We start from the raw sequence: 13,906 nt of genomic DNA on the forward strand, positions 1-13,906 counted from the left end.
TACTCTTATTTGATTTTTTATTTTATTTATACACATGAGTACACATCGGTAACTCGTGGCATTTCATCATCATCTCAGCCATAAGACGTCCACTGCTGAACATAGGCCTCCCCATTTGGGGGGGTGAGTGCCATAATCGCCACGCTTGGCAGGCGGGTTGGCGATCGCAGTCGAGTACACCGAATTTGAGGGACGCTGCTGCCCGTCCACCGGTGGTCTTGGACGTAGTTTAAGGACATACCCGGGTCCGTGGCATTTAGGTAGCACTTAAAAGATTAGTGATGAGCACGCATCGGTAACTCGTGGCATTTAGGTAGCATGCAGGCACAGACTAGTGATGTGACAATGTTCTTCCTATACGAGTCGAGAAAAAAAAACCACTAAAAAACGGAAATTAATTAAACTAATCTTTTAAGTGCTACCTAAATGCCACGAGTTACCGATGTATACACATGAGAATAAAAATCTATTTCATGCAGTTTACTTTCCTCTTTTTATGTAGATGAGACTCCTTTTAACAGTTGTCTATAGGAAAGCAAAGACTTTGTATTAAAACTTTGATCCATCACCTAATTAGCCGTTTATTAAAAGGCTAACTTTGTACAGGCTTCAACATAACAAAGTGAGGGAATGTCATAATAACATCACATTTGCATAATAATGACGACCGTTCTGGCCTAGTGGATCTGCCTGCCAATGAAGCCGATGGTCCCGGGGTCGAATCCCGGCAAGGGCAAATATTTGTGTGATTAATGACGACATAATACATATAAAATAAAAATCGTTTTAATTCCTTAACGAAAATTGAAACACATACTTTTGCATGCATTCATTATTGGTTATTTTCTCAACAATTAAATTGACACTCAGGTATATCATTTATCATTTGTCAATATAATTAAAATAAAATAAAACATTTATTTATTATTATCAATTAATCTAGATTATTTAAGGACCCCTCTTAGGATGAAGGCCTCCTCCTCCAAATGATGACGTAGCCTCCCTTTATCATTGCACATGCAGAGTTAGCTTGGTCCGCCTCTATCTATCGACGGAAAGCGGTTACCAAACGGTAACTACGAGCGTGGGGACCAATTAGTACTGATGATTGAATTAATCCAACTGCGGTTGAAGTGGAATTGGACAATGTTGCGAGTTAACGTCCCTGAGGACGGAGTTAAGGAAGGAACAGTGCTCTCAAGTAACACTATAGGTAGATATGCTATACAGGTTGTCCTTAAAACCAACGCCAAGACTTAAAGGGCTTATAGAACAGCTGATGGGCCCTTTAAGTCTTGGCGCTGGTTTTAGGGACACCCTGTAGGTATATAGCCAGCTAATTTAAGCCCCTTGGTAGATAATATCCATAAGGGTTTTTTAGAATCGCCGTCATCTCTTTCAATGAGGACTCCTTTTACTAAACAAGAGGTCAAGAAGATAACCATAAGACGATGAGACGTGGGGACCATTAGTACTGATGATTGAATTAAACCGACTACGGTAGGAATGGAATTAATTAAGAGCAGGCGTCCATAGGCTGCGGAGACTGCAGACTGCTTACCATCAGGCGGGCCGTATGCTTGTTTATCCCCGACGCAGTATGAAAATATGTACTTTCAATTAACAATTTAGGCAAAAGTATCGTTATTTATGGAATGGGGAGTCAAATATCAGAATGGAAATTGTATAACAAATCCATTAAATCCAAAATCATAAAATCGTACTTGGAACCTAAAATGCTTTAGTGCAGAAACGTATCATTTTCTGCACACCTTTTAGAACAACAACGACCCTCCTTCAGAGCATGAGAAATGAAAAAAAAAAAAAACCTTTGAATGGCAGGCATAATGCACCAGGACATGCTACATAATTTTTTTCCGGTCACGTTGTAAGAAAATCTCTATGAAAAACAAGAACAAGGTTTTTAAGAGTATAAATGCTTGGTATTAAGGCTGATCCTTTGAATGGCATGCAAAATGCACCAGGATACGTTACATATGATTATATCATTATCGATTCCCGAACAGCTGAGAGCTGAGGTTACTTCGTCTGTTTAGACGCAATGCAGATCACGTGTGCGCCGGCAACCGGCAACTACACGCCCTATAAACTCCTCCAATCCTCTCAAACCTGAAGATATCGCACAAGGGTGAGAAGGAGGGAAGTTAAGGGTTGAGACGCCGACGCGTCTGCGTAAAGATACGGTCGATTTTGGTTCAATGCGCGCGCACGGCGGTCCGCGAGTTTCACAAATATCATTCCGTTCGGAGTGGTCGAGCGGGCCGGTTGTCCGCTTGGCCGGTATGGAGAACGACGAGGAGCGCTCCTTGTCGCTGGGCACCGAGGTGTCGGCCTCGGTCCCGCCCCCAAGCCCCCTGACTGGGTGCTACCTACTCGCGGTTATCGGAGAGCCTCACACGCACGAGCATAAGGAGATTATACTGCAGCGGCTTGTCAAAGGTAAGTGTCAGAGTGACAGACGTCAGTGATGTGAATTTGGTGATAGTGTGAAAAAATTATGTGTTTTTCACTTGCCACTTTTTAGTGATTTAAGACAAAATTGTTCAGGACTACTTGCGGAATTTCCTAAGTATTATAATACGTCATTAATGCAATCAAATGTGCTACATTTTATTGTGTTGAACGGAGAGCTCCTTTATATTATTGTTCGATTGTGTTTTTACACCTTGTGCGGCAAGAAGTTTCTATAAAGTTTTTTGCGTGATTATTGATGGCGATTATATTAAAGACCTGTTTGTTTATTCAGTCATGAAGGAAATTGCTTTTTTAACTGTAGACAGAAAATACAATAAATTATTAAGTAAGGCATGTAAGAGGCCAAAATGCCGTAAAATAATAAATCGTTAAGAGAAAATTCATTCATACTGTAAAATTACTTTTGTTAAACCGAATAACAATAAATATTTTATTTGTCATATAGTGCGTCAATGTTCTAAATGTTGATGCATATATTGTAATTAACTGTATGATAATTATAATATTTATAAATAATACACAATATAATACAATGAAGATTATAGTGTCGTTTTTTAGATTACGTAATTTATGCAACATTTAAGTACTTATTGAGTACTAAACTCTAGAGATATATTATTATTACACTGTTTAGAATAAATTTAAAGTGGTAAAATTACTGTCTTGGGTGAGACTAGAACTCACGACCCCTGGATCTTTAAATTTATTCTAAGCTTAATAGCATCGTTCGCAGACGTTTCTGCTTGTTAAAAATTAAAATTACACTGTTTCTCCTAAAATCGGACTTCTTAAACAAAAGTAGGGCTAGAAACAAGGTGTGGGAGGGAATGTCATCATTAATGTCAAATTTATATGAAATTATGACTTATAATGACTGCCCCTCAATTTTTATACGTATTCAAATCGGTGAAAATTTAGCTTAGAAAAACTCTAGCACAACCAGCTATGCACCTCGTCAAACGAATAATTATCCAATAATGTGATCGAGCGAGATGACAAGCTGCTCATAAAACTACAGTTGCAGTCAGTGCCAGTAAATTGACCGATTAACCCCCAAACGGCCAGTTGAACACTGAACAGCTTGACAGCTGACTGACATTTCAAAATGGCCGACAGAACAGCGGCCGAGCCGGTTCGCCGGCCGGCTTTTCGGGATTTTCCGACAGTTAGCAAACGGTTTGCACTTTTATATGCAGTTTAATGAAAATTATAAGTTTCCTTATGTTGTGAAAGGGTACAAAAAAAAGAAGAGTCCATCTAAGTTAACTTTGCACTTAAATAAAGCAATGTGAGGGTGTCATTATAAAAGTAAAATTTTCATAGAAATTTAACATTAATTATCTATGACATTGCCATACTTTGTGAATGCAAATGGCATGTACCTATAAGTAGAGTTAGCTTGATAAGTCTGTATTGATTTGGCTGACAGCTTTGCTAACAGACAATTACAGTTTTTGTCAGTGTCAGTAAAATGAAAATATATTACGAACGGGTCACTCACGTACTTTAAGTCGAAAAACGCTCCACATGTTTCACTCCGTACCGAGGAGTATCATCAGGAGGGAAGTAATCGTCAGTAAATTAACCGATTAAAGGATGACTCACGCTAGACCGGGCCGGGGCCGGGTCGGAGCTTCCGGCGCTTCATTTTCTATGGAACGCACCACGTGATCACCGATCACCCGTCATAGAAAATTACATGTCGGGTGCCATGATATGTCGGACGCCTCGGCTCGGGCACGTCTCGGTCTAACGTGAGTCATCCTTAACCCCCAAACAGCCAGTTGAATACTGAACAGACATGACAGCTGATAGTTCAAAATGGCCGGCGATGTAACAGCGGCCGCGCCGGTTCGCCGGCCGGCTTTGCGAGTCGAGGAAACTCGTCGGTTCTCCGACGGCTAACAAACGATTCGCAAGTTTGTGTAGTTTAATTTGACGCGCACAACAACAAAGGAAAAATGCCGGTCAAGTGTGAGTCGGACTCCCGTTCCAAAGATTCCGAAAATTAATTTTTAACAATGTATTTTATTATGTTATGTGGAACGTGAATGAAATGTCTTTAAAAAACCTGTAGGGGTCGGATCAAAAACGAAGTAATTAGGTCCTACTCACGCTTGACTGCACATTTCTAATAGGTTTTCCTGTCATCTATAGGTAAAGTCAGCAGTGGGACGTATATAGGCTGAATTATGTTATGTTATAGGTAAAGAACTATTTTGCGTATTTTTTTCAAAATTTTAGACCCAGTAGTTTCGGAGATAAAGGGAGGGGGGAATAGTCGGACAGACAAACAAACAGACGCACGAGTGATCCTATAAGGGTTCCGTTTTTTCCTTTTGAGGTACGGAACCCTAATGAATGTTCGCGATTTAGTTATAAATAGAACTGTGGTTACATTTAGCAACACAAACATATGCAACATGACAACATAAATTACTGCATTTTATTCTATAAATCAAGTGTTAGAGAGTATATTATTATTATAAGATTGTTAAACAAGGCAATAAAATACGTGGAATGCATTCAAGATATTTAAAAAAACAATTAAGAGCCAACGGGAGTGGTCATTTCTCCATACAAACGTACTCCTCGTTTTCCTCCGTGGTTTTTGAAGCTAGAGCAATGATTTTTTCAACACAGATTAATATTGTCAATATCTGTGTCGGACCGTTTTGCTTTTTTTGATATTTTTGTTTTTTAAGGCCCTTCAAAAAAGGCCAAAATGGCCTAATTGACTATGCCGCAATGAGAGGCGTGGCATTCAAAACTGATATCAATTAGCCAAAAGAGCAAAACGTTCCGACACAGATAATTTCATAATCATTTAGATTTCCAAATTTGGTTACGATTGGTTAAGTTTTGGAGGAGGAAACAGAGGAGTACGAAACCTCGATTTTTGAGATTTTAACGCAGGAATTTTCGCCTTGTCCTTATCGCACTACTTTTAGGTGCCGCTTCCGTTAGCGAGACGGGTATATTTACCTAAAATATTTAAAACTCAGCTCCTGTTTCGTCTTAATACTCTCACTACGGTGAAACAATACTTTTCGTTTCAAATGCGTGCCATCGATCAATTAATGTAAAAGTAGGTTCAATTCGCGGTTTGTAAAAAAAAACAACGGGTTGCGCTCCGGGAGTGCCGGCAGAAGTGAAAACTCAATGACATTGGTAACTCAGAATATTAATAACAGCGCGATCTAGTGCAAAATGTCTGCAGCACTATGTATAATTGAGGTTAACGCCATCTAGCGTTATTTCGTCGCATTACTTGAAACCCCTAAGCACATCACTGTGAGTACTAGAGTTATATTAGTACCAGTTTGAGGGAAACTCACTAGATGGCATTGTAATCAAAAAAGAAAAACTCAATGACATTGTAACAGTGTCCGTCACACGTGACGTCACGTCTTACGCTCTCGCGAGTTTAACATTTTTTCCCCATCACAAAAAGTGTTAAGCGTCGCTAAAGAAGTTTTCACTTCAAAAATATTGTATAAAAAGATGGGAAATCTTTATTTGTTCGGAATCTTTCGTTCGGACATGTCCCGCTATCTCCTTTTTGGTGTGCATTACTCCGTCGGCTATCTATACCTAATTACTTATACAAAATATAGCGATGCAGTCTAGATATACGTTATCTTATCAAACAAGATAAGCTGAATCTGCACAAATTTGGAAAGTATTACGAGGCGTAGAAAGTATGAAAGAATTGGACCAGCGGTTTGTTAACTTTTCACGGTGTAGTGGGCTTACAAATTGTCTTCTAATTGTCGTTAGTCTGTGAAATATTTTGATTATCTGTTAAATACCTAGTTCTATTCTGCTTCAGATATGACAAACATATTCAACACAAATATACTTAGGGACAAAATAATTTCAAAAAAAGATCAAATTACTGGATTACAGCACCTAAATTTAATTTCAAATGTAGTAATAAACTCTTTTACGTTTTTCTCAATTTTTCCATGAGTAGGTATAGTTAACGTTTTAAAATCAAAGTCTAAAATAAATATGGTATCCATTGCTTTTTATTTTACACTAGCAAATTATCCTCAAGAATCCCATATAACCATTCCAGTCGCAGAATCACAAAGTGGTAACTAAATGTCAGATGTGTCGTAACAGAGTCCACACAATGTGTCTAGAATTGTTTCGAAACAAAGTGTCGTCGCCGTGTCTACACTTTTCCGTAACAAGGTGTCGACACATTTGTGTGCACTTTGCGTGCGGTTTGCGACTAAATCTGACAGCAAATTTGTGACAGCAAATGTCAATATAAAATACCTCTTGAAAACCAAGGTTTGTCAAACTACTATTAGTGTCTCGTGTGCTCGTAATTCTAGTAAGTCATCATGGGCAATGCAAATGATAATAATCGACCGAAACCATATAAACACCCAACACCCGTCAACCTTTTACAGAAAAGTTTTTAAAGAAATGCAATAAGCTACTTAGGTCAGGCAACGAATGCTCCAAAAGTTGTAGAGGGAAATGCTCGGAACACAATTTTTGACTCCGTAACTCGGTTTGACAAGTTAGGAGGTGAACATATCAAAAGTCCCCGGGCGTAGCCCTTGAGCGGGGGGGAGAGAGGGGGCTTTGAAGGTCCCATTTTCCCGTTTTTCGATTATATCTCGGAAACTATGCATCTCAGCGACATGGCCACTTATACAAAATGAAAGTTAATTTAATTTGTTACAAGTTTATTCCGTCAATTTTTTCGATATGTTGAATAGTTTTTGAGATATCCGCTCTTGAAAGTTTATTAAGGGCTCTCAATTTTATCTTGATATATCTATATCAGTGAAGGTGCTAGGCCGTGTTTGGTATCGTTTTCGTATAAATCTGGGGTGCTGAATCCATTTAAGATATCACATTGACACCATTCCACAAAATAAAAATAAATCTTTTTAGGGTTCCGTACCTCAAAAGGAAAAAACGGAACCCTTATAGGATCACTCGTGCGTCTATGTATGTGCGTCTGAATACACAAAATAGTTCTTTACCTATAGATGACAGGAAAACCTATTAGAAATGTGCAGTCAAGCGCGAGTCGGACTTAATGTACGGAACCCTTAATACGCGAGTCCGACTCGCACTTGGCCGGTTTTTTTGAAACTCTTCTTGACGCTTAACCGCTGAACCGATTTCGTTGAAATTTGGTATAGAAATAGTTTGCGTCCCGGAACAGGACATAGGATAGATCTTATAACCAAAATCATCTTTTGAAGGTGTGAAAAGTGGCGTGGAAATTTGTACGGGAAATCAATAACCGCTGAACCGATTTATATGAAATTTGGGATGGTCTACATCTTTGATTTAGTTAAAAATGATGAAAAAACATGACTTCAAACTTAAACTTAAACAGTATTAACTTCAAGAAGTCAATTCTGAATTCCCCCCTACACCTCATTTCACACCTTTAAAGGATGATTTTTGAGATAACTTATTATATCCTGTCCTTGGACTCAAAATATATTTGTACCAAATTTAAATTAAAACTGTTCAGCAGTTTAAGCGTGAAGAGGAGTTTAAAAGAAAGTATTTTAATAAGTTTATATGTTTTTACTTCGGAATGGTGTCAATGTGATACCTTAACTAAATTTGGTACTGCGAATTTATACGAAAACGATACCAAAACATGGCCTCGTAGCTTTACTGTTGTAGAAGTCAAAATAAAATTGAGAGCCCTAAATTCTTATTACTTGGCCAAACTTGTGTAGAAGGAAAAGGTAAAATAAAAGTCTTCGGCAGGAATATAAGACACAAATATATATTTTTTTTGCGTTACTATTTCATTCATCAAATATAAACATACCTTGATTATACTATTCTAGTGAGATCCTCATAGATAAACAAAAACATTTACTTAAAAAATTACAAGGTCGAAATGTCACGGAACTTGTGAGAGTAATATGTGAAAAATATAAACTTTTATGACAAAAAAAAATCTGGACACAATTTAAGAATCACCCAATTGCGTCGAGGAATCATCTGTATTTTTGCTTGTTTCATTACCTCCTCGCTTCTTTTTTGTCCTTTGTATTCTGTAGCAATTTATTAGATCTGAAAATAAAGATAACTTGCGTCGTCACGGATGTCGATTTATAGGTTTTAGGGAGTGCAGAATTCGAAAACGATGATCATTTTATAATCCAAGATGGCGGCTACGTATTTTGTCATAAAAGTGGAATCCAAAATAGTCATCATTTTCGAAATCTGCGCCCCCTAAAACCTATAAAACGACATCCATGACGACTTTTATGACATAGTGCATGGCCGCCATCTTGGAATCCAAAATAGTCATCATTTTCGAAATCTGCTCCCCCTAAAACCTATAAAACGATATCCATGACGACTTTTATGACATAGTGCATTGCCGCCATTTTTAAATTGAAAATGTTATCATTTTCGAAATCTGCGCCCCCCAAAACCTATAAAACGACACCCATGACGACTTTTATGACATAGTGCATGGCCGCCATTTTGGATTCCAAAATGGTCATCATTTTCGAATGCGGGGCCCCCTAAAACCTATAAAACGACATACATGACGACTTTTATGACATAGTGCATGGCCGCCATCTTGGAATCCAAAATGGTCATCATTTTCGAAATCTGCGCCCCCTAAAACCTATAAAACGACACCCATGACGACTTTTATGACATAGTGCATGGCCGCCATTTTGGAATCCAAAATGGTTATCATTTTCTAAATCTGCGCCCCCCAAAACCTATAAAACGACACCCATGACGACTTTTATGACATAGTGCATGGCCGCCATTTTGGATTTCAAAATGGTCATCATTTTCTAAATCGGGGCCCCCTAAAACCTATAAAACGACATCCATGACGACTTTTATGACATAGTGCATGGCCGCCATCTTGGAATCCAAAATGGTTATCATTTTCGAAATCTCCGCCCCCTAAAACCTATAAAACGACACCCATGACGACTTTTATGGCATAGTGCATGGCCGCCATTTTGGATTCCAAAATGGTCATCATTTTCAAAATTGGGGCCCCCTAAAACGTATAAAACGACATCCATGACGACTTTTATGACACAGTGCATGGCTGCCATTTCGGATTCCAAAATGGTCATTATTTTCGAAATCGGCACTCCCTAAAACCTATATATCGACACCCATCTCGACTTTTATGACAAAGTGTTTTGCTACCATCTGCATGCAAGACATTTCTATTATTTTTACGTACAAAAATGGCCCCCTGTCAACTTTCAATCGAGATTTAATCGATAATTTATTCGATTAATATTCAGATTAATTCAATTTCAATCTATGTTAGGTCGACTAAACTAATCGCGATTAAAATTTGAGAATTAACTTTTTTTATTCCATTAATTAGTCGAATAAACAGTTAATCGATTAATGCCCATCTCTGACCACGGCATTTTTACACTTTGAGAATATCTGAAAACAAATCAACACAAGGAGCCATTTTGCAAATCCAGTAACATACCAGTAACTTTGTTATTACTTTTGACAGCGCGTGTCATGTGTCAACACAGAGTCGACACAAAGTCGAAACATTGCAACTACTTTGTGACTGCAATATTTCTCAGCCTTAAACCATATTTATACATCATAATTAACAAGTTTCGTAGTATGTAAAGCGTTATTTCTGTTATTTAAGTATAGTATACGCATCGAAGTACTAAAAATGCTTCAAATAATATAGTTATGAACACAGGCACTGAGAAGTAAACAATTTCATTTCCGGCTAAACTAAAACAATGTGGTGGCGCGTTGATTATATTACACTTAGTTTATCAAATCACTCGAGCAGTTTAATTCCCCATAATAATTTAAGTCATATTGTAATATAAATGCAAACAATATATAATTACGTCCTGTAATCCGTTTTAGAGATGGCGTATTAATGTCACTTATTTTTATTTAAGTATTTTTCCATCTGACAGTTTCCATTTGACAGGAACAAAATGAACGAATGAACGAATGATTTTGGCATAAAGTAGTCGCAAACCCGAAACAATGTGTGCACACGGCGACCACACTTTATGTCACTTTGTGTCATGTGTCGACCCTTCCCCATTTCTGGTAACTGTGTCGACACGGCGACGACTCTGCGACTGGAATTGTGACCGAAACAGACGGTGTCGACACAATATGTGTCAACACCGCGTCGTAACGGCGACTGGAAATGGTTGTATGGGATCACTCTATTGATAAGTGAAAACCGCATGAAAATCCGTTCAGTAGTTTTTAAATTTATCGTGAACAAACATACAAACAGACAGACGCGGCGAGGGACTGTGTTTTATAAGGTGTAGTGACTATTACATAGTTCGTGGAACCGGCGTATTTTTTCCACGTTAATAAAATAAAAGTGGGTTCATAATTATGAATTCTAGAATTGAAATTACCCCAATATCATGCGATTTTAATTCCACAAGGAGGGTTGCTTGCGTCGCATTACTAAACGACCTAGCTTTATACTCAATTGGCTGTATTACAAATTTTAGTTACATGCTTTCGTGTCTTACCGGCTATTATTCTCTACAGGTCGCAATTCTCAATCTATTCTAGTGAAATTAGTGACCAGGTTTGGTATTTTTTTTGTAATTATTGGTAATTCTTCAAAGACAGAAATGCAACGTCCTCAGCTTACAAAGTCACTGATCATCAAAACAAAATGAGCTATGCTCGTGTTCAGTAACAGTGTTTGGATCGTGAATTAAGGTTAATTATACGTTATGTTAACGAACGGTTAAATAACAGTCGATGCAACCGGTTAATGATACGATATCGGTTACTAAACTCTGCTTTAAGTCTCCTTAAACTTAAGCGATAATTTTGCAAATGAATTAACGGCCCGATTCGAACTTTAAGATACGTCAATTAATAGATCTAGAAACGATATGGATTAGATATGTCAGTGTCAAATGTGACGGTTCTTCAAACAAAAACGTCACTTTTGACAATGACACATCTAATCCATATGGTTTCTAGATCTACTAATTGATGTATCATAAAGTTCGAATCGGGCAGTAAGTAGGTAGGTACTTAAAAATCATAATAAAAGATTTCAACGAATTGATGACCTCCTCTTTTTTGAAGTCGGTTAGAAACAATTTTGCCTCCCAAAAAAATATGACACTGGTGGTTAAATGTAGGTATTTAATATACTATATTGTATATTACGACCACAGATCTACAATGAGTACGGTTTCAAGATGGTTAAAGTATACAAAAGGGAAGCTCTCCGTATACTCGTATCGGCCGGACAGTCCGTTGTCTTTCACGTATAGGTACTTGTATCCGCCGGACAGTCCGTGGTCTTTCACGTATAGGTACTCGTATCGGCCGGACAGTCCGTGGTCTTTCACGTATAGGTACTTGTATCCGCCGGACAGTCCGTGGTCTTTCAAGTATAGGTACTTGTATCCGCCGGACTGTCCGTGGTCTTTCACGTGTACTTGTATCCGCCGGACAGTCCGTGGTCTTTCACGTATAGGTACTTGTATCCGCCGGACAGTCCGCGGTCTTTCACGTATAGGTACTTGTATCCGCCGGACAGTCCGTGGTCCTGCTATAATAGTGCGTATGTGTAGTCGCAGACTTGGTAGCAGCCCAGGGTGGGGTTCAGTAAAACAATTTTATTATAAAAGCAATAATTCAATAAACACCAATACTCTGTATTGCACTTAACAGAAAAAGTGGCGGTGAGTCTAATGGAATTCTGATTGCGTATTTAAAAATTCATCGTTCGAATACGTTCGATCAATAGTTCATATTTCGCCAGCTTTTATTTAACTTTCCGTGTTACCTAGTTCGTTCGTATACGAGTAGATAGATTTCTTAGGATTTTATAGGATGTTTCAATAGGAATTAAATATTAGGAAAAACTCTGGGTAGGGGGCGCCACTACCACTATCCATCACAATCTAGGGGTCTACCGCGAAACAAGAAAATCGAAATTTCATTATCTAACCTGTCTATCACTCTTGCATATTCGAGCGATAAAGAGGCAGATAGCTAAATTTGGATTTTCGCGTTTCCCGGTAGGCCCTTGTTAACAAACCGCCTTGATGCATCAATATCATATTTTATTGTCTGTGAAAACTTGTCAAAAAACAGTTTAATGCACAGTATGTATAAGTTACTCTATGGTTTACTAGCTAGCTTAGTGCTGCACTCTGGCGGCAGAACATTGCAGTAATACTCCCTATTATTGACGCTTTTATGTAACATTTGGACACTAAAGATTGCATTGCAACTACATACGTGGGTCAAATCTTGGAGGTTGGGCTGTTTATGAACCCAAAGACCAGTGGCAATGCAATTTTGATTTTGATTTTGATTTAGTTGTAGGTATGTTACTGTTGAAAAAAAAGTACATTAACTAGGCGATATAAGTTCGTATCAAAACTTTGTGAAATTACAAAAACGATTTTTGATAAATATTCCAATAATCTTTATTGCGCACCACACGTCAAAGAGAGAGAGAGAGAGAATGGCACACATTGCAAACTTAAAAGTAGATATAAATCTATTAGCGGTCTTATCGCTGAAGAGCAGACGATTTCTATGAAATATGTGAACTATACCTAACCTAACCCAACCTTGCCTTGGAAACCGAACTAATCCCAACAATGCCTAGTTTCCCCTCTGGGTTGGAAGGTCAGATGGCAGTCGCTTTCGTAAAAACTAGTGCTTACGCGAATTCTCGGGATAAGTTGCCAATCGGACCCCAGGTTCCCATGAGCCGTGACGTTTTCGTCGGGATAACGCGAGGAAGATGATGTGAACTATACCTTGCAAGTGGCAATTTCACAATTTGATTACTCGCAGACGCAGTGATCTCACTGGCGGAGAGGTTTGACATGCGTTTAGATGGTTGAGACGCGATGACTAACTGTGACGTCACAGATGCAGCTAGCCAAGGCCAGTGTTGTTTGGATATCGTAAATTAGACGGGTTATGAAGATCATTCTGGAGTCTTTTTTTAATATTTTGTATATTTTAAAATGGTAACCTGGATTTTGGGATTAGTGGTCATCGTCCACACTGGTAACTGTACATCGGTGGATCTTATTCCTTTTGTAATAAGATAACACTCCTGTGTTATTGCTGTTTGTACATTCTCAAAAATGTTGATCTTTCTCTTCAGCCAATAGGTACCTAAATGCTGAGGGGAAAAACATATCCTGTTGAAGACCAGGGTTTTCCGTAGGCTCCTGTTCCTCGCCAAAAACATGGTTTTGTGCAGTTTTAACTGCATGGTGATGTGATTTAGACACGCGAGGCAGGCTCTTAGGTATCGTGCTTTAAACTTTGCCAGTTATTATAAAAAAATATATATGATACACTTCAACCTATTCAGGGAGTGACTTGAAAGGTGTTGTATTTAATCTTTATAGTA

The 13,906-nt window shown here is 38.3% G+C and overlaps 1 protein-coding gene across 1 annotated transcript in view; it reads left to right on the plus strand.

Moving 5' to 3' along the window:
* Positions 1–2,216: 2,216 nt before the first annotated feature.
* The window catches only part of LOC134799026 (microtubule-associated protein futsch-like), a 233,614-nt gene continuing 221,924 nt past the window's right edge, over positions 2,217–13,906 (plus strand). The window contains exon 1 of the mRNA XM_063771447.1: positions 2,217–2,460. Coding sequence (XP_063627517.1) covers positions 2,304–2,460 — 157 coding nt within the window. The 5' untranslated portion in view covers positions 2,217–2,303. The remainder of the gene's footprint in view (positions 2,461–13,906) is intronic.

Source organism: Cydia splendana, chromosome 17 (genome assembly GCF_910591565.1).
Source record: "Cydia splendana chromosome 17, ilCydSple1.2, whole genome shotgun sequence".
Lineage (NCBI taxonomy): Eukaryota > Metazoa > Arthropoda > Insecta > Lepidoptera > Tortricidae > Cydia > Cydia splendana.